The sequence below is a fragment of the Vanacampus margaritifer genome, chromosome 2 (assembly GCF_051991255.1).
Source record: "Vanacampus margaritifer isolate UIUO_Vmar chromosome 2, RoL_Vmar_1.0, whole genome shotgun sequence".
NCBI classification, from domain to species: Eukaryota; Metazoa; Chordata; class Actinopteri; order Syngnathiformes; family Syngnathidae; genus Vanacampus; species Vanacampus margaritifer.
This window is the reverse complement of record NC_135433.1, coordinates 30,000,023-30,027,260: the sequence shown is the minus strand read 5'-3', so window position 1 is coordinate 30,027,260 and position 27,238 is coordinate 30,000,023. Positions and strand designations below refer to the sequence as shown.

The window sequence follows — 27,238 nt, the reverse complement described above, 5'->3', positions numbered from 1 at the left end:
AAAGACGTAGAAGCCTTGCTATGCAAACCATTTTGCTAACCGGCTAACGTTATCGTGAAACTGACATTAATTTAAGTGCATGGGTGATCGATTACACTTTTTACAAAGTTGTCGCTGGTACCGCGTTAAAGCAGAGCGTGTCAAACTTTTAATAGATAAACAGCTGGCCTTTTAATGAGTCCCTGGGGAGAAAAAGTAATGCTACATACTTAGCTAAACAGGAAGTTATTTGATTGTTACGGCGTCCCGTATATGTCAACCAGGAGAAGGAAGATTAAACAACAGGCTTGATAAGCGGATTAAAAAATGGATGGATAAAGTGAATCCCTTTCACTAAATATTTGTTTTCACACAAGTCCTGAGCTTTGATGTTGACTTGAAATCTGCACAGTAAATATTTTCAAAACATTACAGTAGATCTCATCATTTTTTTTAATTTTTAAACAATTTCTGTCCCAATTTTTTTTTTGTATCCCTTATTTAGACTACATTTGTAAAAAAAATAAAATAAATGTCAGTGGTTACTGTGCCTCTTTTGTGAACATTTGATAATTTTAAAGCTCTACTGAATACATTTCTCTTTTGATACAGATCTTCAATGTCACTTCAAAAATAAAATAAGAAAATAGTCATAATGTTGTATAATTTTTTGTATATCGTTATTGTGAAGTAACATAGCCTATATTGTGATAGACGTTTTTTTTTTCATATCGCCCAGCACTAAATGTGGGTGTAATTTTTACAAATTATTGACCAATCTAAAGTGTTGAAAATGGCTTGGCCTCTTTGATGATGCAATGTTAATGGTTGAAACGACATGATGTGGGTCTCCTGAAAAGTGATGATTTTGAAGGTACAAGGTTTGGCCTGACGCCAGTGTGTAGGTTGTAAAGGAGACATTAAGTTGCTCACAGTGAAAAACAGTTCCCAGGTGTCATAAAAACACGTTTGTGACGTGCTTTTGTTGAAAATATCCCTATTATTATCAGTGCTAAACCGTTGGCACCCCCATCCCCATGTATAGTAGACAAATGTATTATCAGAATCGATACACTGTTAGCTAACGCTAAAGAAAATATCTATCTATACAAAAATCACAAAACAAACAAATCAACCCCAAAACAGACAGGCAAAAAAGTAATTCAGTATCTTACATACAGAATAAGCAGAGTGTAGAGTAACATGAACATGGAAGTGTTATAAATTCTAGCTGCCTTTGTGACATGTAATTACCAAACTCATCCCATCACCCATTGGACACATTTTTTTCACAAGCTATAGTGTCCATCATAAGAATTTCCAAGCATTTAGTGCTGGGCTATCAGGTGCCCTCCAGCATTTTAAAATTACCCAGGCACAAGTCATAAATCCAGTTTTCAATATTCTAAACACAGATCTACCCAGATGAGGTACTATAGTTCTGTCTCCAAGGAGACACAGTCTTGGTGATCTAGGTAGAGTACAATTCTACTAATTTCCGATACAGTTGATGGCACTGTCCCACAAAGGACGAATTTTAGAACATTCCCACAATGCATTTATGAGTGTACCTTTTGCATTCCCACATTTCCCAGAATAACCACATCTTAAACGCCTTGAAGGAGTAAAATAATATATATAAATTATTTTATATTGAATAGATTTACTTCTAACATCCCTTATGCAATCCTCGGCTTCGGAGAGAATCCTCTCCTATGTCTTCCCATCCAAAGTACAAGATAAGTTCTTCTCCTAAACCAGTTTAAGTTACCAGATACATTCATATTTTTCCAAGTGCACACCTCATACCATTTGTGTTCTCCCAATGTTCTTCAAGTTTAGACATTTGAAAAGAAATACTAAACTAATTTATGTTTGGTAACGATAATCGCCCTTTCCTCCGTGTCAAGTACAATTAGGAGGTTTTCTCCCATCCCATTGATAGTATTTTATAATTTCGTCATACCACAACAATAATTGTTTCGGAATGTGTCAGGGTATCATTCCAGTTATATAATTTATTTGTGGTGCCACAGACATATTTATTGTATTCACTTTTACCATTTATCCAAATTTACCTTAATTTGAGAAGTCATATTCTTATTGGAATTCTTAAATTAAAGTAGTTGGCTGCAAAATAAAGTTTGCCAGATGAATAGATGCACGTCATGGCGCATGGTCAGGATTAGGGATGTTAAATACCACTTTTTTTTCCGACCGATGCCGGTACGGTACTCAACTCTTGAGTAGTCACCAATAATGATACCAAATACCAATACCACTAGTACATAAAATTCCCCACCCAAAATGACAGATGATTTTAAGAAATACCTATATATCCCGATATAGTATTTTTCCTTAAAATTGCATGAAATTAATGGCAATTTTTTATTCATATACCGGTAATTTCTTATTTCTAGTTTTTGATCGTAAAACGGCCGCAGAAGTGCGGTACTGGTATCGGCCACAGTGAGTACCGATACCTTAAAATAAGACTCGTATCTGCACCAATACTTGGTATCAGTAGTCCATCCCTAGTCACGATGGTACCACCTCTGCCACAATTTGGGACAGGAAAAACCCTGCTTGGTCACAGCTACCTTTTCAGAAATGGACAAATAAGTAAAGAATTATGTGGTTGTTCAATCTTCTACTCTATGGGTTGCACTCCGGAAACATTTGCATACATATATTAAGTACATTTTCCATTATATGCCCTTTTTAACTCATTTGCTCCCAAAAACTTATAAATATGTTCTATTTTAAATATTACCATGCTCCTTTTTGCTAGAGAACACAGAAGGCTGTGATGCAGCCTCTGAACTGAAGAGAGTGCTTGAAGCAATGGTTACAAACACGGCCAGCAGGTGGCAGCAGAGTATAAGAGATCAACCAGGGCCACGTTGCAAAAAAACTCTTTCCCCCCACAGTTTTAAACAGATTTGTAAATAATGAAAAAGAAACAGATACAAATATACGTTTTTTTCCTGATGAAAGAAGAGCCTCTTATCTTTCTTTTGGTAGGTTCCATGTTTTTATGGCAATAGAACACAATGTGGGCCTTGCAAAATCAGTCAACATCCAGTAAAACAGATGGGAGCAAAGGGGGTTGCTTCAGTGAAAATGGCTGGGAGTGAATGAGCTAAGTGTGATTCTTTTTTCTTTCTTTTTTTTACTTTCACTAGTGTGCATGTTCCTATATCGCTGTGCCAATACTTTCTAGATATGCGGCTATTCTCTCAACCAAGCGATGTAATAAGAGTCATTAATTTCCCTTTGGTAATTGAATATCATGATGGTTTGATGCAAAACACCTAAGTTATTATTTTCCTTGCAATCTACCACACATTTGTAATTGTTCTAAAGTACTGCATTTGTCGAAACATGATGAATTACTACTGCACATTCTATGATACAAAGTGCATTAGTCACACCTGAACAAGTACAAAAATGAGTTTTGCAGTGGTGAAACTTGTTGTCGAACTTTGGAAATGAAAGCAACGTGAAACCAGTAACATTTGTGCAGTGTAAGGCTCCGAAGATGAAAATTTATGCATGAACCAACCAAGTGTTTAGAATAAATTTTGGACCAGCATATATTGCAAAATGAAATAAAATTAAACATGCTCTAAATGTATGGATAGGTTTGTAACTATTTCATTACTGTAATATTTTATGGTCTTGTTTATGACATTGCAATTGCAACACTTTTCTTGGGGATAGATGTGACAAAAAAGTGTCTTCACCTGCAATTCGTTAAACACAAATAAAAATGGGCCTACTTCACTTTTTAGCCTTTAAACGCACACATACATTTGAAGTATTTCTGTCATTAATCATGATTTATTTAATACATATACTCTTACAAGATCGCTGGGAAATGGGGCTGTGACTTTGACATTTGTTCAATGTCAAAATGAGCACTGGCTCGTGAAGTCCGTCGGTAATAAGAATCATTAGTCAAGTTCAAATTAATTGAATTGTACATGTTAAATTTTATACTTTGACAACCATGTGATTAAGCATTGAGCGTATGCAGGGATAGTGATAAAATGTAGAATGCAGTCGATCTGCAGCTTCACAATGAAAAGGAATATACTGTACAGTATATGTAAAATGAACCATTTGTTGTTGCTCTTTTTGCTTTGGGATAGTCTCTGGAAGGAAGAACAATTTGAGCTAAGTGACAGATTGATAGTTCAGCTCTTGCCCGCTCTGTCAGACTGAGAAAGGCCATGTGTCCTCTTTTCAGGAGTGTTAGTCATAAGGCGCCCTGGTACCATTAAAACATCATCCTCATCCGTTAGTAAGTAGATTATGGGGCTGGAGCAATGGCATAGCTTGATGTGTGGTTGAGTTTTATTGGCTCTATTAGCGGATACGAACCACTTAGTCCTCACTTTGATTTCAAGTAATGTCAGACAATACAGTTTTTCCACATCACCTCTTTTAGGCCTCTCTATGCATGAGTGGTCATTTTGGCTGATGGGGCTGTCAATTTTGATTTATAACCATTTCAAATGTATGACATTTGGCTGTAATTAAATTTTTGTCATGGATGACTGGAACATTGACTTCAGTCTGTCATGTCTGGGAAGATCTGGTTTTGGTTCAGGGCCCTGAGTGGGTTCCCGCCCTTCCGCGGGTTGACCAATCCGGGCCCTCAGCCACTTGTGCCTGGCCCCAGGTGTGGCTAATTACCAAATTAGTGTGGGTGTATTTAGTTCCCGGGTGGTTATCAGCCCGTGTGGGATCATTGCCGCTTGTCACGGTCACCCCCGGAGTCTTGGCTGGCACTTTGAGTTTGTATCTTTTCAGTTCCTTGTTTTGTTTAGCATTAACCAGTACCCTGGTTAGTGTGTTTTGTAAAATAAAGCACGCCAGTCTCGCCTGCACTCCTGCTGTGGTTCTCCTGCCTCCCTGCATTTTGGGTCCTCCACTCCACACGCCGACAGACACCACGCCGCTCCGTGACCACACCGTAACACAGACATGTCAGTCTACTATTTTGAAATGTATGAACTAACAGATAAAATCTTAAAATTCTATTTAAAATTGTTAGTTGCACACATAACTTCCCTGAGTCTTATCATGGTGTACGGCTTTGTATGTCCCAATGTTGCTGGGGACTTTATGCCCCTGGTTGGGTTATCAAGGGCAAAAGGGTCCTATGTGATTGACCAGACAAAGCACAGCTCAGAAACCCTCCCATGATGAAGAACGTAAATTAAAAACGATCATTGGGGCACCCCACTGGAGTCAGATTTGGAGGTGGGGCTCGATGGCGAGTGCCTGGTGGACGGGCCCACATCCATTTGCTGGCACAGCCTGAAGAGGCAATTCAGGTCCCCCTTCTCATGGACTCACCAACTGCGGGAAGTGCCAAAGCGGATTGGGTGTAATGTGGGTTGGGCGGTGGCTGAAGGCAAGGAAGGACCGTGGCTCTAGGGATGTAGATCATCACATGTCCGGCAGGGAAGAAGCCTGACGCGGTGTGAGCAGTCGAGAGACACCTACTACATGCACACTAAAACCAAAATAACCCAAATTGGGTCAAAAAGAGACTGACCCAACTTTTTGGATTAATCATTTAAATGAATTGGGTTGCTTTGTACAAAATGAGCCCAAAATTTGGGTTGATTTTTTAGGTTATTCGTTTGGTCCAAACTTTTTACGCTAGTCTCGCCGTCGAGTTATTCATTTGGCCCAAAAACTTGGATCAAATGAATAACACAAAATTGGGTTGTTTTGTAGGTTATTAACTCTTTGACTGCCAGACGTTTTCAGAAAAGGGATGCCGCCAGTGCCAGCCGATTTAAGCATTTTGACTGATCTTTCAAGGCCCACAGAAAATGTTGTGTTTGGACTATGGAAACACACATACTACCAAATGAAAGATTGAACTCTCAGCTTTCATCAGAAAAAAAACGTTTGTTTCTACCTTATTCCGTTTTTCAGTAATCAACAATAGAAAATGGTTAGTTTCACCGAAATGCTCTGTTTTGAACCAAAAAACGGAGAAAACAAGCTTTTTGTGAAACGATGTTATTTCATGCACTCTAGTGAATTGTGCACTTCTTTTTGTCCATGAATGATGCCACAAACACCTAAATAGTGCTTTACTTCTGTAAAACGCTACCACCAACAATGGAAAAAGTGTTTTTTCATAGCAAAATACGTTTATTTCCATTCAACAGTGTAACAATTTGACAAGACAATTTCGCAAACTATTTACAAATGTGTGCAACTGTGGTACTATTTACAATTATGTGGATGTTTCAAATACAGTTTTTCTTTTTGTAACACTCCCCTGCGTGCAAGGAGACGGAGCAGGATTTGCACAACAGATTCGTTTCACTGCGATTGCCCCTTTCGCGTGCAGACGTTACACTTTCTTGACGGCCTTTTTTTCCGGGGAATAGCAAGTAGCAGACTGTACCCATTCCTCCGATGAATATGCATTGGACTCGGGGCACTCTTCGTCGTCCGATTGAACGTCCGCCTGAGCGTGCTCGGTTGTGCTCCGCGTTTTCCGGTGTCAGCATCGCTAGCCGGTGAGGCTTTATGACGTGGTCATAGCCGCCGCGTCAACGCTTCCAACTTCGGCGTCAACCTCGGAGCCACCATCATCATCATCGTCGTCATCACTGTGCTCTTTAGCATTGGTCGATGAGCTGCTTGCAACCGGTCGCCATTGTTCGCTTCCTCAGCCATCTAGCTCCGCCTCACGTCTTCTACTGCCGCGTCAACGCTTCCAACCTCGGAGTCACCATCATCATCATCATCATCGATGATGATCATCGTCGTCATCAATGTGCTCTTTAGCACTGGTCGATGCTTTTCGTCTTTGAAAAAAATGCTCAAGCGTGAGCTGCTTGCAACCGGTCGCCAATTTCGCTTCCCATCCCCAGCCATTGTCCCCTCTCGCTCCGCCTCACGTATTCTACTGACGCCTACCCAATCTTGTCAAAAGAGAGTCATCGCTGCCATCTAGGGGCCAAAAGTAGTCATTAGGCTAACTAGATCTGCTTGAAACTTTCACCACAGCTGGCCAAGGCTTTCCTCCACCCGTTTCCCCCCCAAAAAAAAAAAAAAATTGGAGAACGTCTTTTAACTCTTTCACTGCCAGACGTTTTCAGAAACAGGATGTCCCGAGTGCCAGCCGATTTAAGCATTTTGACTGATCTTTCAAGGTCTTGAAACTTTCACAACAAGATGCGGAAGACTTGCCAGCACCCGTTTCAAAAAAAAAATAAACTAAAATTGGATGACGTCTTTTGACGTCATTGGCAGCCCTCCGTAGGTTTTTACTTTGACGTCTTTAAACGTCAGTGGCAGTGAAGGAGTTAACGTCCTTGGCGGCCCGCCGTAGGTTTTTACTAAACGTCATTTAACGTTTTTGGCAGTAAAAGAGTTAATTTGGCCTAACTTAATGGGTTAACTGAATAACCCAATAACAGTTAAATGAATACCAATGCATAAATTAGGTTACATTAATAACCTAATTAATTTAACTGTCATTGGGTTATTCATTCAACCCATAAAGTTGGGTCAAATGAATAAGCCACATTTTTTTTTAACTGTCATAGGGTTAATCATTTAATCCATTAAGTTGGGTCAAATGAATAACCCACGAAACAACCCAATTTTTGGCGGTAATTTTTGTACAAAACAACCCAATTCATTTAGCCCAAAAAGTTGGGTCAGTCCATTTTTGACCCAACTTTTTAGAGTGTGTAGTCTCCTTGACACATAGCTTGGGCTCTGGAACTAGCCCTCAAGAGGGTTTGGACGCTCTTCCACTCTGGAGGGGCTGCGCTGGCATATTTTTTAATAATTGCCTCACAATTTCTTTTATAGAAAATATTATAGTTTGTGAAAAAGAGCTTGGAGAGTGTTAAAAATGTTTATAGTGTGTGAAGATAGTTTGGAGAGTAGAGAGAGGGAGCAAGTATAATAGGTGCCATATTGCGTATTGAAAAAGTACCTTGGTCAAACTAAAGCCCTCTGAATCCTTAAAAAAACCCAACTGTGTTAATGGTCAGGGCTTTCTTCCAAGCGGTTGGAAGTGCCCACTGAGTATTGTGCCCCCATTACTACTCAAGTTGCTCTACCACCTCTGCTTTCAGGTGTATATTTGAACATGCATGTCGTTGAAACATCTTTCTCTATTTTAAAATGGGAAACATGTGTCTCCTTTAAGTGTTCATGCTTAAAGCAATAGGTAAAAACATATTGTTTATTTTATTCCAGGCTCCCTCTACAACAAGTAAAATAAAAATCAAGCTTAAAAAAATTTAACACAACTAACATTGTCAGAAAAAATATAAAATCCAAAACACAACTAGAATTGCATTACTATAACATTGTATCAGTTTAACATGCATTAAAGGCTATGGGCATTAAAAGACAGCTTAAGGCCAAACATTTGTAAATGTTTCATCCTCACAAATGTTTCACCCTCACAGAGTTAGTTATTTTAATGTGTGTGTGTTTATCAACAGATTGATGCACCATGCAACCAACTAATGAAATGTGTTTATACTGTGCTAGGGAAACAATATTCACTTTGGCACGTACTATACCCACAAGCTTAGTCATCAGCCAAACAGTAAACAATGAATCAAACCAGTGCTACTGCATGTAACATAAAAAAAGAGGATTAAAAATGTTGCTTCAAACTAAGTTCCTTGAAATGCATCAAGACATACATAAGCATATAACTTTAAAATGAACAAACCCACTCAAAAGCATTCAGAGCTATGTGCTATTTGTTTTGGAAAACATTTGCCAACAGTCCCTTTAATATCCAGCTGATATGAGTGATCTCTGTCACTATCCCCACAAAAATACTTAGTAATTTACATATCCAAATGCCATCTCCACATTCGTCTAGTTACCTCTAAGGTTTTCTGCAGCCTTCATCTTTCATTTCCTCCCTGGTATGTTTTGCTTTACCGGCCACATTCTGTATGTTGTACAGTATGTTTTTGTTGTTGTTGTTTTTTTGGCCACCTCTGCCATGATAAAGCAAACAACCACATTATTGTTTTCCAATCTAGCTCACATGCTTGCTCTCCAGTTGTTTTGGTCTTACAATATCACATCAATGGCAAACGAGACTCATCAATTACAAATATTCTCCGTTTTACAAACATGTAAAAACTACAATGGAATGGGCTTATGTTTTTTTGTTAATTTAAAAAAAAATATGAAACAAATTTATGCTTTGATTTTAAAGTGGTATTTTACACAAAGTTTCTAAGCACTTGCCCATGCATTGCTGCAAGTCGGGAATTTCTTTGACTTATAAACCAAATTACTGGCCCAAATTTGACTACTGAGCACAGATTACTACTGAGCACTAACCAAGTGTTTTCAAGCGATATTTTATTGAATTAAGAGTGTCGTTGTCGTCTTGATTTCACAAAAACCTGGCATTTGACAAGGGTTGTTGGAATGCCCCTAAGTGTCCCAACCAGAGCACAGACTTTAATCTGATTGACCAGTTTCGAAGAAATGGAAAAATGGCTGTATATCAATGGTCCAACCTTTCAATCTTTCGACTTTAAACCCTATAAAACATGTTTTTTTTACCTACTAAAGGGGAAACTTCAACTAGTACCCCCCTCCCTTCCCCCCAAAAAACAACTGAAAAAGGCTGTGGTGCAAGCCTGGAAAATGTTTTTTTGTTGTTAAACCAAATGTTTTCAGTTTACCACACTTCTTTGGTTCAATACTTTACAAGGTTAGTGTATGTCTATATCCTGTCTATCAACTTTTCTTTAGCATTGACTACACACCCTTAATCTTCTCATCAATTGCCCATTGCCAAATTTCTCAATTTGTATGAAGCAGTAGAGGATCTCTCAGTTCTAAGAATGACCTTATGTCACTAAAATCAGAGAGCAAATGAGTTAAAATGAATCTGATGGTGTGACCTAACCCTATCATTCGGTATCAGCGCTTGCTGGAATACACGTATGAGCAAATCATCATCACACGTTGACTTCTGTCTCTATTTTTTACTTGTTGTAAGTTGAGCAGTATTACATGTGACTTTTCCCTCCCCAGATTTTTTGTGGTCTTGACATGTGCTGTTCATCATGTTGCACTATTGTGCCACTTGGTTTTGATTTCACAGCCATTTGACAATATGGTAGAATATCCCCAAATTTATTTACATGTATTATTTTAGAAACAATTTATCGCTGGCAAAATTAATATTTAGCAAAACTTTCTACTTTTTGTCAGTCCACATGTAGTTGTCAATTGTTGCCCAATCTAAAGTGTTGAAACTGGCTTTCTCTCTTTGATGATGCAATGTTAATGGTTGAATAAACGTGAGATTTTTGGGGTATCCTGAAAAGTGACTATTTTGGTGGAATGACAGTTCCAGGTTGTAAGTTATAATAGCAAAGAAGCAGCCATTCTTGTGCATTAGCCTATCATATGGGCAATATCCGAAAATGTCTGTTAGAGCAAGAAATGTGAAGAGCCAACACATAACTCAAAGAATAAAAATGAAATCTTGGCTGACAAAGAGAAAAAGGTTTTCTCTGTGCGGCTTAAGGGTTTCGTGGTTTTGGGTGATCTGTCACTGTTTAATTCAGTTCCTCCCAAGATATCCTGATGTAAAAGAGATTTTAAAAATTCTCTGTGAAGGAATCACAGCTTTAACAATGGCCATGGTTGACCTCAGAACTTTGAGTCAAGGTACAGCATGGATAAAGTGAAAAAATCATGGGCGATAAGTAGTTTAATATATCCTCTTGACACCTGGCTGACATTGTCTCATAAATTAGCGGACTTCATCTTCTTAGCATTAATAATTCCTGTCAAGGTGAAATGGCCAAATTCTGTCTATAGAGTAGAATGGCTACAAATGACAAAAGGCAGTAGCCACTTACATTCACAATTGCATTTCAAATTGTGCTTCTGGTGTTAGTGTCAACATGCTCTGACTTTTCCTGTCTTGTCTTGACTTGATCCTACGTCTTGTGTCTCTTCTTATGTCTCCACTGTCATTTTTCTCAATCTCCCTCAGGGTGGGATGATTGCCCTTCTGCTGTCCATCCTATGTCTGGTTCTCATCCTCTACACCCGCCGTCGCTGGTGTAAACGCCGCCGGATCCCTCAGCCTCAGAAGAGTGCCAGCGCTGAGGCAGCTAATGAGATCCATTATATCCCCTCAGTGTTGATGGGAGGCCAGGCCCGAGAGAGCTTGAGGAACTCCCGGGGTCAGGGGCCAAACTCCAGCGGTACCCTCAGTATCCGAGAGACTCCAATTCTGGATGGGTACAAGTAGGGTTTGGACGCATGATGGGAGATTGAACATTGTGTTATAGTAATGAGCATACATGACAAAAAAAGAGAAAATAATCACTTAAATGCCCCATTGAAGACGTTTTTGTTATTTATGAAATACTAAATGACAAAACACTGATTGAATGCTTTGATATCGCTAGGTACGAGTATGACATCACAGACCTGCGTCACCATCTGCAGCGAGAGTGCATGAATGGAGGCGAGGAATTTGCAAGTCAAGTCAGCCGTACCTTGGACTCCCTGCAGGGATGCAATGACAAGAATAATATGGATCTGACTCCTGGTAAGTTCATTAAAAATGTTGAAACAATATATATGTGTGTGCGTGTAGTGTAGTGTAGTCGCAACACAGCGGACACGTCCATGGCAAAATTGAGCAGTTATACATTTAATGATAATGCCTATATTTGAGGAGACTGGGGTCAAGTTGTATTTTATAATTTTAAAAATGTGCAGAATTTCACAAGTTATTTTATGTTAAAGATTAGATAGCTCTTAATATGAAAAGAAAAATACAGAGTTCTCACCAATGTCTTACAATTTTGCCATCTAGTGGCAAAAAAATGACTTAAACAAATCAATATCACACTCGTTTTTCACATTACAGTACATCTTTGTAATTTGAACTAAATTTTATTTTTTAATTTTGAAATTGTATTGAATTATTGTATCGACTAAAAGATGCAGCCATAGTTTAAATTTTTTTTCCACTTTTATGTTCGCAAGAGTATGAAAACTTTGAAAAAATATTTTATTGTGCATTTAGAACAGATATAAAATGTGATTAATGGTGAATTAACTAATAAAGTCATGCCATTAATTACGATCAAATATTTTAATCGCCTGACACCCCTAATTAAAATACATAAAACAAAAACAAAACAATGCATACCGGCTACTTTTTCTCTCACGATGTCCTCCCACGTGAAAGAAACCCTCCAGCTCTTTGCACAGTATCGTAAATAAAAGTAAATCCTACGTGCTATAGTCGCGTCCCCATGTCATGTCATAGTTTGGATTTCATATCTTTGTCGGCGTACCTTTTAGCGCTAATATCATACAATGCCGATCACTCTTGAACCAAAGAGACAAAGTCATCTTCCTGATCTTCTGACCAGACGGACATTGTACGTTCAAACGCGGAGGGTACAGCAAGGTGACGATGCGCAAAATGTGAGGGTAAAAAAAAAAAGTCTAGGCTTCCCATCAGTACTGTTTATCCGTGTTTGTCACTTCCTCTTCTTGCCCCATGCACTGATTCGCTAGCTAACAGCCAATCACATTTGCCCCCCCACGGTTTACTCCAACTCGATCCGACTTTACAACAATTACAATTTGTACACTGATCAAACGGCGCATGCCGTCGGCCCAACGCTGTCCGACTCCCGACGTCAAATTGGTGTATCTAGGCCTTAATACTAACCACTTCGGCAATTTTGCTTGCATTACTACTCTCTATCTGTAAGGATCTGATTGTCTTAGTTGTGATTTATTTAATTTTTTTCCAATTTGTTTTGGCTGTATCTATCTACAACATGGGCAGATTCAAATCTTGCCAGCATGTTTATTTATTTATTTGATCTGCTTAAATTCCACCTACAGACCAAAGAACATGTATACTAGGTGAGAGAGGATGTCAGTTAAAGCGAGTGTATTTAGTTTTTCCTGTGTCCGCCCTGTGACTGACAGATGATCTACAGTATCCAGGGCCAGCCTTTCCTCTCACTCTCATTCAGTTGGGATAGTCTCCACCTTCCCATTGACCCTGGGCAGGATAAACAGTCTAGAAAATGGATGATACCTACATCCATGTCAGTGTTTGACCTCTGCATTTAGCCCACACAGCAAGTGCACACCATCTGTGAACATTTGAGGGAGTCTATATTTTGCTGTTACAGTCTGGCTAATCAAACTGAAAGCCCCATATTAATGTTACATTTAATGTATGTGATGATGTGTTTTCATTTATTTAATTTCACTTTTTACATTTTGTCTTCCACAGTGAGTGATAACAAGCTGGCCCTAATGAACAAATATAAAGACAATATCATAGCCACCAGTCCAATCGACAGTAACCACCAGCAGAACACCTTGCTTCCACACAACACCTCCACCAGCCAGCGCAAACGTCTCTCCAGCAACAATCGCAGTGAGTCACTCACTCCCACTGATTTACCCTTTTGACAGAGAGAAGAAAATACATTTATTTTAACACCACCAATTCATTCCCCCACAAACTATATGCTTTCACTTCTAAATTGTTATAAACATACAACTGGGGGCACTGTGGAATTTTAAAAGGAACCCTGACTGTAATGACAAGTTTGCTCTATATTATTTATTTGGTTGTTACTAACATAACTATGAGATTTAGTTTTCAAAAATCATTTCCAGTTGAATAGATTTTGTAGAAACTTTATGCTGCCATTGTTATTTACGTCGCAACACATTCAGTGCGTAGTGACATAGAATGGCAGCTGGCTCTCTGCCGAGCAATGTGAAACGTCTATAAAGAAAGCAAGGTAAGTCTCCGTAGCGTTCCTAAAGAAACAACATGCGATCGGGAGAGTCACCCTCCCCCACGCCGTGCTTTCGTCATTCACCAGACGCATTCAAGAGTTTTGATCATCCCTTTAGGAAGACTACGAGGCTTACCTTGCTTTCTTTATAGACGCTTCTCATTGCTCGGCTCTACGTCTCTACGCACTGAATGCGTTGCGACGTAAATAACAAAGTCGGTGTACGTCCATATAAAGTTTCTACAAAATGTATTGAACTGGAAATGATTTTTGAAAAATGAATCTCATATTTATGTTAGTTACAACCAAATAAATAAAATTTAGCAAACTTGTTATTACAGTTGGGGTTCCTTTTAAATGTTTTTTTCTAAAAATAATATGATGGCTTTTTAAAAAAAAAAGCTAAAGCAGTGGTGTCCACACTGTCCTTCTGCAGGTTTTGGATGTTTCCCTGCTTCAACGCACCTGTTTCCAATGAACAGTATCATTATCAGGGTTATGCAGAACTTGCCGATGAGCTTCAAATGTGTTGGAGAAGGGAAACATCCAAAACCTACGGGACTCCGGCCTTCGAGGACTGAGTTACAGCTCATCATGAATTACAGCTGGAAAATAAATGAACTATTGCAACATAGTGCAACATATTGCCTTTGTTTGTCTGTATGCTGGTTAGTTGGATTATGACAAAAAAAATACACCATCAATTTCCATTAAATATTGTGTTGGTGCGACCGACACTGAGCAAGAACCAATTTTTTTTTTAAGTTATAAATGTGGAAAGCCTATTATTATTATTATTATTATTATGAATTAATTAATTAATTTATTTATTTATTTTTTGATGAAGTTGTCAGTTGAAATAAAATCTGGATATTGGATACTGAATACATAACCAACGCAAAGTCTATAATGAACCCAAACAAAGAATACAATCCAAATGGAAATACAATCTAAAAAGAAAACCAAAACATAATAATGAGATTAAGTTATTCATTTTCACACAATAATTCCTGTACAGGAAAGGAGCTTCTTCATCGTGAGCCTTCAACAGTGTGTCCCACTCTCCCACTCATCTTTAAGCCTCTGTATCCAGTTGCCTATGGAAGATTTATTTGCTTTGCTTAGGTGTGCTCAGTTTCAAACCTCATGGTGTGAAACTATGTTTCAAGCTCACTTATTTATTTTTGTTCACAAGATAATAGCTCTCCCAGGCTCTTGTAATGAACCAACTCCTCTCGGCTCCCCACAGTTCTTTCGCAAACCCTGTCTCACTAAAACTGTAAGACAGATGGAGTATTTCTGGAAATCTGCCTCAGTGACCATTAAAAGTGCTGTACTGTGTGCTAATAGTTCTACTGCTTTCCCAGTGGTTGGAAATAGGAATATACTTTGACCTAGTTTGAAGCATTTGAAATCTTTCTTCAAGGAGTCCTTCCATCACAATCCCATTTTCACACTGTTTTATGCATAGCGTAATGTCAAAATGAGTCTGTTTTAAGGTTTAAAGTTGAGATCTATGCAGTTTGTCATTTGCATGCAGTAGCCTTCGAAAGGCCAAAGTATGCACAAATGACCGAATTTGAATTTGGCGCCAATGTTTTTCAAGTACATGCCAACTTTACAGTTGCTGCTCGCCAACTCAAAATTGACTGATGTCGACAACGCACAGTGTCTTAAAATGTGGCATCAGGTGCCAATCTCAGAGGAGTTGAGAAATAAAGCGCTTGAATTAATTTGGGGAGAAACTCCAAAGCATTTCAGAACCAGAATTGTGCTGTGTTCAGCACATTGCGTGGAGGATGTCTTTATCAAGTTATTTTCAATCTGCTACAAATGCTTTTCAGGGTTTTAATAAGTGACACAGGCACACATACGGTACACACACATTGGTCAGTCCCCTCTGGCGGCTGCAAGGTCACCATGGAGGTGTACCCGGTATTAAAATAATAATAACAATAATAAATCAGAGTACAGGTATAGTGTACATTGAGAACCAGCTGGGGAAGGTCTTTGTTGGCCCTGTTCAGTCACCCGCACAGTGTTTGCTGGGTTGCCGCAAGATAGCCGGGTGTCAAATATTCCTCCAGGGGAACCCAGCCATCACTATGCCGTGGCACTGTGGCCACAATTCCACCAACAAGTGACCTTATGGCATGGCACCTTTATTAGTTAATGAATTATTCAACTTGTAGCATTTGTTACTTTACGTTCAGTAGATATGACATGACAGATATCATTTTTTTTTCAGAGAGCAGCTGTTTGTATGAATTTGTAAAAGTTCTATACCTTCCATGTTACTGAGGGCTTTCATCATTATCCATATCAACCATGCACCCACTGGACTACGTACCATAACATATTTTGCAATCCCCAGTTTCAAATATGTGACTTAACGTGTAATATGTGCACAACTATGCTAGGACACCAATTATTTGATTTATATCCATCCAGCCATACGTACATACATATTGTGCATACATACGTAAATATATATTGTATAGGGCTGCAGGTGAGACGGAGCGTATCCCTGCTGACTTTTTGGGTGAAAGGCGGGTTGCATCCTTGACAAACGACCTTTCATACTCACATTCCCACATATGGACCATTTAGAATGTTTAATTAACGTAACATACACTACTCACATAAAGTTAGGGATGTTTGGCTTTGGGGTGAAATTTCTGGACGAGCCTAAAATGCATTAAAACCTTGACCTTCACTAAGCTTTTGAATGCACATGTCCAACTGTTAAATGTTTCAGTACTTTTTGCACAAGTTGCTGTTCTCTAACGAGGAGCTTAAGGGCAGAATTCTCAAACGAAAATGCTCCAGCTCATGGAGGTGGCATCATCAGGGAACGGCTGTTGGGGACTGGTGTACCTCAAATGGAATGGCCTGCACCTTCTCAAGACCTGAATCCTGTTGAAAAGCTGTGGGATCAGCTGAGTCGCCGTGTAGAGGCTGGAAACTCTGCACCCCAGAACCTCAATGACCTCAAGAAGAGTGGGATGCCAGGCCTCAGCAGACAATGAGTGAACAGCATGAGACGTCGTTGTCAAGCTGCATTTGATGCTCAAGGGCACATGACGAGTTATTGAGATGTTGACATTTTTTGTTGTGGTGTACCCACCATTGTTCACTTTTCTTTCAATTAATTGTTTGAGATGACAAAATCACCAGTGCATCATTCTGCTTAAATGTCCTACTTTCAAGCTATGATTTCACTGTAGCGTGAACTTTTGACATTTTCCATAAATTTCACTTGAAAGCCAAATATCCCTAACTTTTTATGAGTAGTGTATATGTTATTGGACTGTTGAGAGAAGTGCAGCACTTGCAGAGAATCCACACAAGCACAGGCCAACTTTCAAACTCCACACAAGAATGCTAGAACTAAGATTCAGACCACGAACCTCAGAACTGTGAGGCAGACTTGCTAACTACTAGTACATAGTGGTCTAAAAAAAAAGTTATTTTTCCATTTTTCACAAGTACTTACTTTTTTTTTTTTCTTCTCTGAAATGGCAAATAATAAATTGCCGGTGTGTAATGACAAGCTGATGCCTCGTAAGCGCTAAACCAATCAGTACACAACACGTAGATCACATGCACTGTTGAATTTATTACATGGTGAGACAAATTAGTTTAAACTGTCTACCAGTGGTACAGTGTTATGCCAGTTAATTAACACCCTTAGGATTAATTATGTGCAATTATTCATTTCATGATCACTTGTTTCTTTAACAGCACAGTTACCACTAGCAGCACTGTCAAATCACAAATTTCTGCATTCAAACCCACGACCTGGTTGGGTCCTTTGGTATTTGCAGTTGGTTCTCCCCGTATCTGTCTGTGGGTGTTTTGCAGAAAGTGCTGGCTTCCTCCTACAGGCTAAACTCATACAAGTTTGAGTAATTGGAGACTATAGTTGTAAAGTGTTTAAAGAGTGCCTATAGCTTTGCCTCCTGATTGAGTGGTAAGCTGTCAAAGATTTATACAGGACGATAGACTCTTGCTCAATGTCTGCTGGGATAGGTTCCAGTGACCCTGCAAAGGACCGGTCGTTTAGATGATGGATGGATGGAACTTATCCTATTTGTCACAATTCAGCACTGAGTCAAAGGTTAAATGCTTTAACTTTAAATGACGTTAATTGAATTGTAAATTGAATCATCAAAAATTCTCAATGTATTCCAACAGTATTCCATGTATTTTCCAACATGGGTATGCGTAAAAACTAACTAAATAAATAATACATATACAAATATATCTACAGTATATTGGCATTCATCCATGCACAAAATTCATTTCAGGTCATAGAAAACTACATTTTGGACTACTTGTACCAGAGTTCAAATCATCTCCTATAGTGTTAACACGGAGAAGGTAAAATAAGCACATTTTTATTCTGTCTCGTTTGATGATGCTGTATGATCCGTTAACTCCTCATATAAGACACTCATATATTTTGATTATTTTTTGATGCATTATTTTGCTGCCCTAATAATCAATCATCGATGCATCAATCTATTAGCTGATCCGGTTCTAATCCATTTAAAGCCCATCTCCATTTGTGATTTACATACAGGTATGCTTAAAAAAAGAAATCAAAATGTAGAAAAATGTAATTATTATGATATAAACACGCAAACCCTAAATGCAAACATGTTGTCAACAAGGTATCTATAATATATAATGTTTTCTGATTTGCATATTAGTAGCATATTAGGCCAATGTAGACGCCTACTGAGTAGCGTAAGTCACTCATGACCTAAAATAGTGAAGACACCTTCATGCTGCAACGCTACCAATGTAGAAAATGTGTTATGTACGCATTAGCATACCTACCATGTTGAGGTGATTTGCTCAGAAGCAAGTTATCAATTTAACAGTTTACTCTGTCAAATCATTGAAGGGAGAGGACATATTTGCAGAGGTAGGAGTCAAGTCACAATGTGTGACTCGAAAGTAAATCTTAACCTTCAAGTTCCAAGGAAGTCCCAAATTAATGTGTCAAAAAATCAAACAAGGCAGATCGACACATTCTACAAGCCTCCCTGCCACATGACTTTTGTTTAGTTTGTAAGTTGGCTGACTTTGTAAATGTATTAATGTGACTAGTCAGATTTACTGTAGGTCTGAGCCCATAACTACACTTAGATGTCTGGCTCAATCTATGTTTATACTGATGCAATTAGCTAATTAGTATTGCTGATTTACTGCAAAATGGGCACTGACATTTTGTTTAAACAGGGTTATTGGGTTTATGTGTTTTGATTTAAATTCATTCTAAAGCATACTAATAATAATGCTTTATAGAGAAGGTGTAAATGATAAGTACATTGTGAAGTTCTTGTATACAATAAGATGAAAATATCAAGTAGTTTGTCACATAGAACCTTCTGTCAACCTATTGTTTCAAATGGATCTCTTCTAGTTTAATCACAACGTCTTGGTTGGGGATTTTTAAAGCTCTTGTCATGAGGCAACATGAGCTTGACTTTTATTTCCCTTCACATTTATCTCACTCAGACAGCAAATCATTGCTGCTTTGAAAGAGCCCCCCAACCACCACACACACACACACACACACACACACACACACGCCACATTGTGAAACACAATCCGTTAACTCTTGTAAGACAAGCCTCAGTACACACCCTCTAAATATAATAAAAGCCTCTTGTAAAAGGCTTTCAGTTGAATTGTATTATGCAAATACTGAAAGCAGTTTGATCATCATAATATACTCAATCAAGGTTTATTCTTAAGATCATACTAGTATCGTAGTTAAGCATTGAAATATTTGCTTAGTCCATCATCCTACTTGGAAAGAAAAGGAAAACATTCTCACATCAGTATAAACTTATAATCACCCAAATCGTATTATAAATGAAAACATAGCTCAGGATTATTGAGTGGTTTCATTTGTACTTCTCCTTGGCATAATGTTTTCACAAGGTCATTGTAGTGACATATTCAGTGAATTTGAAAAATATGTAGGGTCTGTATGTCTTTGCGTGCCAGAACAGTTTTTCTGTGCAACCGGAGAGTTTGATAAAGTTAGACTGTTGAAGTTTACATTTACACTTACTATCCAGTTACTAAGTGCCAGACAGAACCATCGATCAATACATTTTTTTCTACAGGGCTATTTTCCACTTTTTTTCATTTGTTATTTTTTGTGAATCCAACAGCGGGCTCAAATTTCTTGAACCCAGACGGAGACTCTGGCACTGAGGCCGACAGCGAGCCTCAGCTGGCTTTTTACACCGACCCAAACCGCAGTCGACGCCGGAGTCGAGGTATGAGAAATGGTAACGCCAACAGCGCGTGGGGCTCAGGGGGTAAGGAGGATTCACTTCACAATTTCTCTCACCGTTTGATGGTGTGCACTTCCACAACGCATGACAAGTAATATTAATGGTGATTGTAACCGGTTGTTGGCGCCAGTGTTGTCTGCTCATGATTCTGACTTATTATAGATATAATAAGTTAAATACATGCATATGATTGGTGTTGATGGTATGAGACCTAATGTTTCAGCTGTGAGCATGTACCATTGATATCATTGCATCTGCGTGCACAAATTGTTTAGATATATCGATTTCAACAAAATCAGTGGTGTCAATGTTGCACATTTTAATACATTGCATCTGGAGGCACATTTTGAAATAATATTACAGATGAATATTATTTCTATGGAAGACGGTTTAAAGTGCTGTCAAATTGTCGTCTTGCAGCACGCTTTTATCTGTCTGCATGCCATGTTCTTGCAACTTGTACCATGAACTAAGGATACCATTAAATGAGCTGTAATGGTATGTATAAAGGAAACAAATAAGAAAAGAAATAAAGGACAATGCCCTTAATATAAAAAGTGCTGTCAAAACGTGTTACAAGGCTTTTGCAATGCCTCCAAGCTAATTATTCCAGCTCAATGTGCACAGGTGTCACAAACATAACCAAGCTTCTACAGTAGATGTGCAGCCAACACCTTTAATTAAAGATGGGTTTAAGAATAGAATGTAATAAACAGCTCATAGCAAGGATGTTCTTAGATGCTGAAGAAATAATGTTTTCTTTCTACAAGGAAGGATAACATTGAGGGCTTTATTTGAATGCACGGCGCAAGCCCAGTTAAAGTGCAGTGTAATTGTGTGCATGGGTTGCATTGTCTTTCTGTTAGTATTTTCGCAGACAAGCACAATTGAAAATGTGTAATTGGGCCGTTGTGGGCGTGAACACAGGCGACTAACTTCACAGCCAATAGAAGCAGCTCCAGTCAAACCCTTTAAAATCTTTCATTGACATTGCAAAAACACAAATAGACTGTTTGGAGTCGATGCAGAAGATACGAAACTGCAAAAAGGTGACATAAAGTTTGCCACTGCTGATCACTACTGTGTGTACTAAGTGAGTACTTGGAGACCTCTTTCCAACCCGATTATTCATGTCCAAGTGTGAACTCCCTCACATTCCCACCCATAGCTGTTCTGCGGCCAAGGAAGGTGACTTTAAAAATATCATAAAGATAATAATCATAATAATGAATGACTTCAATGAATGTATTTCTACAATGATTCAGAGAGTTCAATGCACGCTGTTGTCATATTTATTTATAAATAAAATGACTTAGACTGCCAAATTCCCCAGCATGCTAAAGGAGGCTTGCAGCGGCGCAAAAATCACGATGCGCCAATTATGCCGGAGCGCACGTGTACGCTATATCAAACTGGATCCCTGCAACTTGTCAACTTCTACTCAATTAGCATATGACACATTACAGTGAGTAACATTGACTCATATTGACTTTGAAACAGATCTCAGGCAATATTTGAAAAAAATACTGACAGCATAAATAATTACTAAAAATTTATATATATAATTTAAGAACATTTCGATTTAAGGTCATTACTTATATAAGGTCACTTGGATATCACATGCTGGCGTAAGAAGTATTCAATATTTTGTCAGCATGCCTGAAGAGGACAAAAAAAAAGAAACGGAAAACTCAACCGTAACCGTCTCAAAGCCTCGATTCTTATTTAGCTCCACATCCTTGTTTGGATGGCAATGCTTTCAGTGCCATTGAACCGTGCCTTATCCGAACATCCCAAAGGCCCGTTGTATTCATCCAATAGCCTTGATTTATTGCTGGTGAGCCTATTGTTTTGGCTTATTTATATAATAACTAGTTTGATGTTTATGTTGCATGTATGAAGGGATGTGGGAGGACTCAAATGAAATCAGCACTTCATATGTCAATGTCGATCCATCCCCATTCCTCTGTGTGTTTGTTCCCAGCAGCAGGTTCCCCGAGGAGCCCCATCAATAAGACCACACTGACTCTAATCAGTGTCATCAGCTGCGTGATGAGCCTGGTCTACTGCTCTCACATATCCTGCAGCCTCTCAGTACGTGTAATCCTCCATGTGCCGGAGCACCTCATTGCTGACGGTAAGGCTTCTTTTAAAGCAGCCTAAGATTCGTGATGCATTTGCCTCTGTTGTGCTTTAAATCTATGCGGGGGAGGGGGGGGGGGGTCTGAGCTGGTATTTTTGTGCAGCCCCCCAGAGAGTTCAATCCACTGGGTTGCTAACAGAGTGCAGGTGTTTTGTGGGTGAGCCACTGATTATCTTTGCACTCTGTGAGACAATGCCAGGTCAACAACCCCCTCCCTGTGTTTCTCATGTGAAACAACACAACAGATGTGCTCTCAAAGCATCACAGCATTTTGAAGCCAGGGCACAGAGACCACCCACAGGAAGTCCTTCATCGTACTTCTACTTGCGCTGTCCCTGCTTCCGAGTAGAGACAATGTCAAACAGAACAAAATAGTATAAATGGTACTTCATTTGTATAGCTCTTTCCTACCTTACAAGGCCCTCAAAGTGTTTTGCAATTTGACTACACATTCACCTGCTGATGACTCAGCATCAGCAACAAGTGGAGTTACATTACCTTGCTCATAGATCTTCAACAGTCATACTGCGCTGGGATCAAACCAACAACCTCAGGGTTGCAAGACGACCATTCTACCACTGATCCGCGCCACCATAAACAAAATGTACCAACGAACCTAATGACAAAGTGTGTTTTTAACATTGCAATGATGTAATTTTAACTGTGTCCCAATGTTTTCCGTTTTACAGTTTAACTGTGTTTAAATTACAGTAATTTGTGAATTCTCCCAAAAATCTTATCTTTTTAAAAATTTTCTTCCTGTCAAATCCACAGTTGTGTTTGGTTCAGAGTTTTACAACATATTAATGTAAATTACACAATGCTTCGTGGTTTTTCCATGTACAGCTTTTTGAAAATAATTTTGCAGAAATTCACTGTTAATTCTACAGACATTTTTTTACAGTGTACAAAGCATCTGCAAGTAAAAATATTTACATTTTCTGTAGCCCCTTCAGACCGGCATTTTTTCTGTTGGGTAAAATTTTTGACTCTTTTCCCACATAACATGGGGGAAAATTATTATTTTTTTATCTCATGTTTTTAGTTGTTATAGTGGACGCCAGGATATTATGGTTGTAACGTGTTGTAAACTTACCAAGCTTATATGCAAAATTTTTAACAGGAACATCATGCAAATCCACTTGAAATTGTGATTGGCTAGTAAAATCCAATTATGAACCAGAAGTATTGACATTATCCAAATGATGCGTTTAGACATGCAAATATGTCATGTCCACTGCAACCATCTATGTCTTTGAAGGGGTTTTAGCACTTGCTTGTTTTTCCACATTCTGGGCCCATCTAACGTGCTGGCAAGATGCTAGACTAGCTGTCACTACCACTAGCTGTCATTCTAGTGAAAGCCGGCCTCAGCACTAGCCCAGCAACGTATAGGATGGGAAGAAGGCTGGCTCACTGCATGAGACAGCTCCGCCCCTAAAATGAGCTCACTCCACTAGAAATATGTTAGAAAAATATGAGTTTGGATATTTTTTTTGTCATTGGGAAATTTTGAGGAACATATGTCACAGACATGTTAATAATTGTGAAAAATATGTCTTCAATAAAAACAGATTTCCCTTGCGTTTGCTGTGCCCCACTGTCTCATCACTACTGGGGCCTCCACTCAGGATTAAATAAGGATATTGTTATTATTTTTCAATCAAACAAATATCTGTGGCCAAATGCGAGGTTCTTGCTCATTGGCATTTTTCAACAGCCACACGAGTGAGCTGGCAGTGCCGATATATTATAGACTGACTAGCCTCACTCATCTATCATGTGGAGGTTTGATTTGATTCAGGGAGCTGCTGCCTGCCAATGTTATACTTCAGCCCGCCAGGGAGACATTAAAATTCAAGGGAGTTGTCCATGGAGGAAACTTTGAAAGGAGAGATGAAAGATGGCGAATTTGCCTGTTGAATTACAAAACCAGGATCGATTTAGAATGTTTCCATAAATGTCTCCACAATCTTATCAGACTTGATTTGATGTCACAGTGAATCAAATGAAAATCTGTATTCTTCCACTGGGGGGAGGAAGCTATTAATGCCAACAGCTGGGCAAGCGTCTGCCCACAAATACTGTTAAGACTAACTCCGTTTCTTTTTGGCTGTTCACATCAGGGGAAGTAATTATTTGGAGGTGTTTGTTTACTTGCGATAACACTATCTTCACTGATTTAGAAACAGAACAAAAGATTGGGGTTGGGGGGGAGGGGGTTCTGGAATGCTATTGTCGAGTGTAAACGGCACATCTGACTGAGGCCAGGGAATAGTATTATCATTGTTGAATGTTTACAAATGGACAAATTAATCTGTATCCAAAGTAGTCTCAGACACATTCTGTGGAGCTGCAGTCTTTGCAAAATGAAGAGATCTTTGTTGTTGTCATCACATACGATTTGATTGAGGGCCACTGTAAACTGTCAGCTGATTAATAAGCTCTTTGATCTCTCCTATCTATTTTATCTGTCTATATTTAAATCCACCAAAAGCAATTAGAGTTGGAACCTTGGTTCATCAACTTATTTTGGTCCGAGACTGTTCGTGAAACAAAGCAATTTCCCATTAAAATATATGGAAATTAATCAGTACCACTCCCTGAAACAAGTCAACTTTATGCGATGCAGCAGATGGCAGGTTGGGTGAGCTCGCCGCATCACCATGCTGAGCCGAGAGCCACTTGCCGGAAACCGTGACACTTTCCCAGGCTTACTAATAGCACAATCACTGGCACGTGTTACCTGGTCAAGATTGGTTAAGATACCAGTGAGATTGAGACCATTTTGATGACCTCAATGTTGCAGGTCATCAGGACAACCACCCTATTGGGGCTAACATGAAGTTGCGGAACTCTTCCATCAGATAGCTTTGTGTTACAAGATCCTCAGTGATAGGTTTAAGTACAAACAAAATGGGACAAGAGCTCACATAATGACATTGATCACAGACACAGAGTTGAGAAAACACTTCAAACTTCAGTGTTGCTTGAACATCCACAATGACCTGCTTACTGCTGCAAGCACAAGCACAGAGGTGAACCTGGCTTTCAGCTTTTTTAACTTAAACTCTTTTCATTGACTGGAGTAGTTTTAGTCAAGGGAGAGGCAATTTTACTGCAGTAAAAGTTTTCAATTGCTGCAACTTCTTTTAGCACACAGGTCAGGTTCCGTCCGATCTTCTGCTGGCTCTTTTATCTTTAATGCTCGCTCGCCTTACTATGAATGACTAAATGACCAGAAAGAGGACTGCAAGTCAAAGTCTAACATAGTGGTTCTTACAGAACCCGTTATTGAAAAGTAAAAAAAAAAAAAATCTTCTAATTCAAGACATGGGTTTAGGTTTTACTGGTGAACAAAACAAACAGGGAGAGTAGCCTTTTCATCGAATATGGCTCTCTTCAACTTGAATTCAGAAAGCGTTGTGTTTTAGTTAGTGCTCCTTTACTTTTGCAATATAGCTAGTTGTGCTGGATTAGAACTGCACATTGCAAGTTGTGCAATTAGGACACTGACTCCCGTCACACAACTCAACTCTATATTTATGGTACACTTTGAAACAACCACCGCAGTGTTGTTGTTGTTGTTGTTGTTTTTTAGATGGAACACAGAAGCAGAAACATTGAAAATGGCAGAGGCCCTAGAAATGAACCCTGTGGAACACTTTATGTTCTGTTATACAGGTGATCCACTACTTCAATACTACCAATCATGAAAGACAAGAAATGAAGGAGTGGTACTGAGTTCAGGAAGTAGTGGATTTGTGCAAAGAGCCCATTCATGTTGCACATACTCGTCAGACCACTTTCCTTTTTTGCTCAACAAATATAGTATGAACAGATTACAATAATAAAGAAATAACATGTCGTAACCATCACAACATTCACAAGTCAACTACTGAGCGCATCAAATTCTCTGCACCACAGATAAAGCAGGCTAAGCAATGTGGCATGATCACCTGCAGCCAATAATGCCCAAGCGAGGCATATTATCATACGAGTTGGGTGCGTGTCTTCATCTCCGCCGAACCCCTTAGACTGACTCACCGAACACCTTGGATTCGATCAAACCCAGATTAAGAACCAATGGTCTAACAAATTTAATACCAAGAAAGATTAACACTAGAATAATCCAACCACACAAATGCAGAAGGTTGAAGCTGTCCAAAATGATTCCCAGTTCATAGACTGTCTTAGTCAACACTCACAGGAGGTGTGGCCTAAACTAATGCCAGAATGTGTACCAAACTTGGTCCTAACAAGTTTTAACAACAAATCTTAAGGATTCTGGCTCTGCTCCAATAATAGCACACATTTTCCTCAACAGCTTGTTTGGGCATGTTGCATCCTTCTTTCTAATGCTGCCTCCCCAGGACGCTACTCTGTAGAATGGGACAAATCGGAAGCAGCTTTTGATGGATGTTGAAGTATTTCCAGCTTCCTCAGGAAATACAGCCTGCCCTCTGCCACTTCTTGCATCGAGTGTCAGTGTACCAGTCATCCTTAGATTGGCATCACTATTTTTCTTTCTGCTTCATAACACATTTTTTAAAAAGCAGCACAATTTGGTGGAGTGATTTTATTTTATTTTTTAAGTCACAATCCTAATTTTCCTCTCTTTTCAGGTGTGTCCATGTTCATGAGTCAATATAATGTTCCAATTTGTTCATGGATTTTCATTTTTCAACTTTTAATGTGCTCTCATACTCCAGCTGTTACCAAATGGGTCTTTTGTGCCATCCATTTTAAACATAACTGGAACAAATATGTTTGTTGATTCAGAGGGAGAAAATGTGCATAAAGAGAAGATGTCCCTTCTAAAACAAACACAATAAAAAGTTAATTTTAATAGAGAAAACTATTTTACATTACATTTGTGAAATGTGTCTAGGACAAACTAAAGCAGAACATTATGTTTGACGCTGTCAAGTATAATCTGGCATGTACCT

At 38.9% G+C, this 27,238-nt stretch overlaps 1 protein-coding gene across 7 annotated transcripts in view; it reads left to right on the top strand.

Moving 5' to 3' along the window:
- The window catches only part of astn1 (astrotactin 1), a 325,383-nt gene that overhangs the window by 76,589 nt on the left and 221,556 nt on the right, over positions 1 to 27,238 (top strand). Inside the window, exons 3-7 of one of the 7 annotated variants that reach the window (XM_077557705.1) lie at positions 11,027 to 11,277; positions 11,448 to 11,590; positions 13,310 to 13,456; positions 20,021 to 20,128; positions 22,134 to 22,283. In XM_077557705.1, coding sequence (XP_077413831.1) covers positions 11,027 to 11,277; positions 11,448 to 11,590; positions 13,310 to 13,456; positions 20,021 to 20,128; positions 22,134 to 22,283 — 799 coding nt within the window. Of the gene's footprint in view, positions 1 to 11,026; positions 11,284 to 11,447; positions 11,591 to 13,309; positions 13,457 to 20,020; positions 20,171 to 22,130; positions 22,284 to 27,238 lie in introns of all 7 variants that reach the window. The other 6 variants (XM_077557701.1, XM_077557704.1, XM_077557703.1 and 3 more) reach the window with 6 other exon arrangements.